Here is a 5,637-nt window from a genome sequence, read left to right on the forward strand (position 1 = left end):
TTTTTAGTTTTATTTTAGGATTCCCTATTTTTAATGTTCATACAGAGATTTCTTTAAATGAAATACCAAATAGTTTCTCTGGTGTGAAAAACCATAATAGTACACAGGATCCTAATGAGATAATTAATAATGTAAAATAGGAAGTAAAGGGCTAAAGGTGTAGGAAAAGTGGGAAGGGTGAGGGAAAGGTAGTAAGGGAGAGGAAAAAAAATAGAAATTGAAAAAATGGAAATAAAGTGTTTGTAAATGGCAGGGGAGGAGAGGGTGAAGGGAGGGCAGAGACAAGGGGAAAAAATGAGAATCAAGACCTATTATGTAAAGGTACAGGATCCCAATAATGAATGTAACTGTATTGTATACCTAGATTGTACCAATAAATTCAATAAAAAAGAAAAAATGTAAAAAAAAAAATCCCATCCTAGAGGAATGCCCATCTTTACGGGGGGGGGGCACACACAAGACAGAGAGAGAGAAAAAAAAGAGAAAGAGAGAAGAGATGATTTCAACAGAACAAGTGACTAATAGCCTGGGATAACGACTCTCAAAGTGTGGTCCATGGACTGGTGCCATCACCTGCAAGATTGACAGACAGCAACATTGCAGTTCCACCTCTTCCCTAATGAATGGAGACCTGAGTAGAGGCAGCAGGTTGGGTTTCAACAAGACTCTAAGGTGTTTCTGATGTGTACTCCAGTGGGAGAACTGTGGGCCTGCATGGCTGAGGCAAACAGCTCAGGGCCTATTTGGATGACTTCAGAACTAGAGTTCTGCCACTTATTAGCAGTATGACCTAGGGCAAGTTGCTTGATTTCCCTTTGCTTCAATTTCCTCATGTACAAAACTGGGATTAAAATATCTCTTAGGTGACAGAACCTTACTATAGCCTTATGTTAATACTAACAATAATAACACTCCACATGACTGGCCCAACAGTGCTCAGTTCATCATCATCATCATCATCATCATCATTGCATTAGCACCATGACACAGGTAAACACAGGAGGCTGAGCGTATATACCCAGAAGAGCAGGACTGAACTCAGCTATGACTGGTAGTCAGGGAGGAGTCCTCAGAGAAGACGATCTTTGGGTAGAAAGTGAAAGGAGAGAAGGCATTCACCAGATGAAAATGAGGGCATATAGGGCAGAAGGAACAGTATATTCCCAACCACAGAGAGAAAGCAGGAAGCCAGATGATTAGATGGTGAGTATCAATGATGTCCATGGAACTGAATCATTAGGAATGGGAGAGTGACAGCAGCAGCTAAAGGGCATGAGAGGCCAAAAGAAGTGGTGATGTAAAATTGTGGGAGAATATCCTGCTAAGGGGAAGAAGCGATAAGGTGGGCTTGAGACAAAGGGGGATGCCAGACACAGAGCTCGCTGAGCACAGGGAAGAGGGAAGATACAGAAATCAGCAGAGGTGCCAGCCTGCGGAAACAGAGGATCTATTCCAAAGCCCCTGATTGGAAAGGACTAGAAAGACTGCTAGGCAGGTTTGGTGATGGTGGGAGCAGGAATCGGAACTCAGAAGGACAACGGTCCTAGGTCTTCCAGTCTCCAGCAAGGAAAAAGACCAGAGTGAGCCTTGGCAGCTAATGTGGTGGGGAATGACTGGAAGGGCTGCAGGGCAGAGGATAGCTCAGCACAGGATGCTAGGCATGAAGGAGGCTAGGAAAAAAGAGGAAGGTGAAGAGCCACATCACATGGTACACCATGAAGTCTAAAATGGTAAGGTAGCAAAGGGAGGAAGAACTAGCCAGCACACTGGAAGAAATGGAGAGCAGCCTTATGGTTCACTTTGGGCTATGGCTTGGGAACCTGGTCACTTCTCATCCAAGATGTTACATCCCACCCCAGCTTGTACAACTGTTTGATGATAAGGGGCCTGAACGGTTGTGCTCAGACCCCAGCCCCTCTTCCTGCTGCTCCAGCCACCTCTGCATTTCTTCCCCTTGAGGCATGAATAGTCCCAGTAAGCATCCTACTTTTGTCCTCACTAGAAAGGATGAGAAAGACACAGACTTCTCTTCAAAGTATGCCAGCTCATTCTAGTCAAGAAAATTTAGAGGTTAAAAAACACATTTTTATAAACTTGCATTACTTTTGGAGTATGTAGCTCACAAAACCCTTCATAATTGTGTACTTCTATCAATCTCTACTAACATGCTTATTCTTATAAAATTCCCTCAAAACTACATTAAATATACTCTTTACAAAACTCTGATGGGCTACTATTTTCAGTTGAGATACCTTTATCTGCATTTAGGCACATGCTAAATTTCATCTAAGGCGGCCACTTTTTATAAAATATTACACTGGAAAAAATCAAATGTTAAACAATCTAGATTATGAGCTTTTTTTAAAGCTACAAAAGCCATACTTTATTTCCAAATATTCACCTGGGGATACTGTTCCAAGTAGAAATTTTTTTAAAGTATATTACAGTGGCATGATAATCATACAGAATTTGACACAAATTTTCTATTAATAGTTTAATGACACTAAATGTAATAAAAAATTTAGTTCAGTATTTCAGAAATTTACATTTGACAAACAGAACATTGATACCTGGAAACAATGTTGAAATGCTCTAATTTGGTTTCGGTGATATGCTTCATAGAATTCTTCAATCACATCTTTTCCCTATGAATTTTACAAAAACAAGTGGTCAATGCTTAACATCACTAGGAGCCTATTTAAGTACAAAAAACTTTAAACAGTTATCTATTTTAATTGTTTGTATTTTTCACTTACATGCCAATAAATTTCAGGTATCTAGTAATATAAAAATAAAGTAATAACAAAACCCACATTCGTGTGAGAATAAAAAAAGCACTGATTAACAAAGGGTTAAGGAAAGAAGTTATTATATAAGAATCTAAGTCTAAGGAAAGCTACTGAATATTGGTATGAACACAGTTTTTAATATGAATAAAGCCCAATATAAAAATACATGTTTATGTGCTTGAATGGATTTGGACACAGATTTCTTTCTGCCCTCTGAGATTGCCAAGGATTAATGACACAAAAATAGCAATCAACATACCAAATGTCCACATCTTGGTTTTTAAATAACATTCTCAAGTTTAAAAAAAGAAATGAGGATTCTTTCAAAAAGCAATTGATTTCCAGGGCCAGGGCAGAGAAATTTCAGATGCACCTAGAACATTTGATGTTAGAAAATAAGAAAATGTTCAAAAAAGGGTGGGAGCACCAAATAAAAGGCCACAGCAACAAACTGGAAGGAACACCCAATGGCTAATGATGAAAAATTAGCTTAATAAAATAAATGGAAATATTGGATTATAATTAACATAATACAGTAAATGTTCACGAGTCCATATTAATGCATATGATGGAATAAGCAGAAAATAAATAACAGCACTTCCTAACAAGTAAATCTGAGCTAATAAATATAGGATGAATGATGGAATTAGAGTCACTATCAGGCGAATATAGTAACAACTGCTTCAGTTAAAACCCCATGGACAGATGCTAACTCAACTCAGTGAATTGAAGAGAAACAGGTTATTAGCAGAGTCTCAAAGTACCCCTCCACTCAAGATATCTATCACTTAGGGGAAAGCAATAACTCTCCAGTAGAAAAATTTAGAAGACACAATGTTAATCAAGTGATCAGCATTAGCATTACCAATAGAAAGGTAACAGATACATGTACCACCACCTAGTGCGATTCAATGAGAAAATAACAGCATTCGTGTGGAATTCTTATCAAAAACACATAATCTCAATTTATTTAAGAGCAAGTATCACACACACCAAAACTGAGAGATATTTTAACAAAATAACAAACTAGTGCTCATCAAAAGTGCCAGGGTCATGAAAAACAAAGAAAGAATGAGGAGCTGTGATAGATTGGAAGAGGCTGAGGAGACACAACTCAATTCAATACGGGGAGAATGGCAAAATTCAAACAAGGACTGTAATTTGCCAAGTAGTACTGTACCAAGGTTAATGTCCTAGTTTAGATTACTGTACAAGTACAACATTTTTGAGTTATACAGTTAAATTAACACTAAGGGAATCTATATGAAGTATATACATGAGAACTCTAATATTTTTATAATTCTTCCCCAAAATCTCAAATTATTTCAAAATGAGAAAGCCAATGAAATAAGGCTCAGAAAAACTTTGAATTGGGCTAGAGATATAGCTCAGTGAAAGAACACTTGCCCAGTATGTATAAGGCCCTGGGTTTAACCCTTAGCATCATTTTAAAAAGTGCTGTGAACTTCTATTAAATAAGGAAAGAAGGAAAAAAATGGTTAAGAGTCTACTATTTAATGAAAAGAAGTATGTACGTTCAGGAGACAGAAATATTTCTTTGAGTATGAGTGTGCACAGGATATGAAGGCTTAAAAGGAATCCAAATCACTTTCTTGATAAGTATGAACATATTTAGCAACTTATGTAAATCTTCAAAGTCTAAGGTGCAGTCATTAATGACATTTTCACCTTCTCAAACAGATATTGTATTCATGTTCTTACCTAAGGAAGATTAACAAATCAAAAATAAATATAAAGAACTGGAAGAAAAGTTCAAGAAGCACCAAAGGCTTGTTATATCAGAGAAGCTCTTCCCATTACAAATATTGCAAAAACATGAAAAGATGTTCTTATAGAACTGTGTTCTCATTACCCAAATGCAATTAAGATACCGTTTCTAATTTAACCCTTTCTGTACTTCAGAATAAAAAGACTAGCTTTTCAGTAATTATTAGCACTGTTACTACTTTAAAAGAAAATATTCTTAACCATGAACAAAGAACCAAATGTTACATGGCTTCTGATTTTCAAGTAATCCAACAGTGACACTCTGTGGACAAAATAGGAAATACTTATGCCTTATTTTTCTTGATAAATTAATGTTTAAATCACTTTACATACTTGTTTGGAATAAGAATAGGGTATAAGTAAGTAGATAGCAAATAACTATCACACTTAATTACAATAACTCTGTATTCTAAGAGTACACTGTTGACTATAAGGATAAATTTAATACAAATATACTAAGTAGTTATCAATGTCTATGATTAAAAATTACCTAAATTAGCCCTGCATCACATACCTATTACATAGCCAAAATTATATGGTCTTACAATGTAGATTAACAATTATAAACACAGTATTACCATCCTAACCTTGTATAGTGCTTCATTCTTTCCAAAATGTTTCCAGATAATTATGCCCAAAACCACAACACTTGATAGATAATTAACATTATCCCCAAAGACTAAAATATTGGGATAAGTTGAGAATTACCTATACAGTACTACTTATGTGGCACTAATATCCACATCTTTATTTGAGTAAGTAAATTTTCTTTTAAGCCTGTTTATAGTTTAAGTCTATTTTATCCAACTTCAAAGTTAAGCAAACACAACATAATACGATGAAACTTTAAAACAGTACAACCATTTCAGAAAGTTCTTAGGCAGCTTCTTTCTTTCTTTGTTTTTTGGGGTTTTTTGGTACCAGGGATTGAACTCTGGCCCTCACACTTGCAAGGCAGGTGGCGGAACCACTGAGCCAAATCCCCGACTCTTTAGGCAGCCTCTTAAAAATGAAACTTTAATCTGATATTGTTGATTTCTGGTATTATTTCTTTTTTTTT

General features: G+C 36.1%; 1 protein-coding gene across 1 annotated transcript in view; it reads right to left on the reverse strand.

Annotated features, from left to right (window-relative positions):
• Bend2 (BEN domain containing 2) overlaps nt 1-5,637 on the reverse strand; it is a 50,847-nt gene that overhangs the window by 34,679 nt on the left and 10,531 nt on the right. The window contains exon 4 of the mRNA XM_010643685.1: nt 2,571-2,645. Within this exon, the coding sequence (XP_010641987.1) occupies nt 2,571-2,645 (75 nt within the window). The remainder of the gene's footprint in view (nt 1-2,570; nt 2,646-5,637) is intronic.

This window comes from Fukomys damarensis, unplaced genomic scaffold (assembly GCF_012274545.1).
Source record: "Fukomys damarensis isolate Sample0158 unplaced genomic scaffold, DMR_v1.0_HiC HiC_scaffold_39, whole genome shotgun sequence".
NCBI lineage: Eukaryota > Metazoa > Chordata > Mammalia > Rodentia > Bathyergidae > Fukomys > Fukomys damarensis.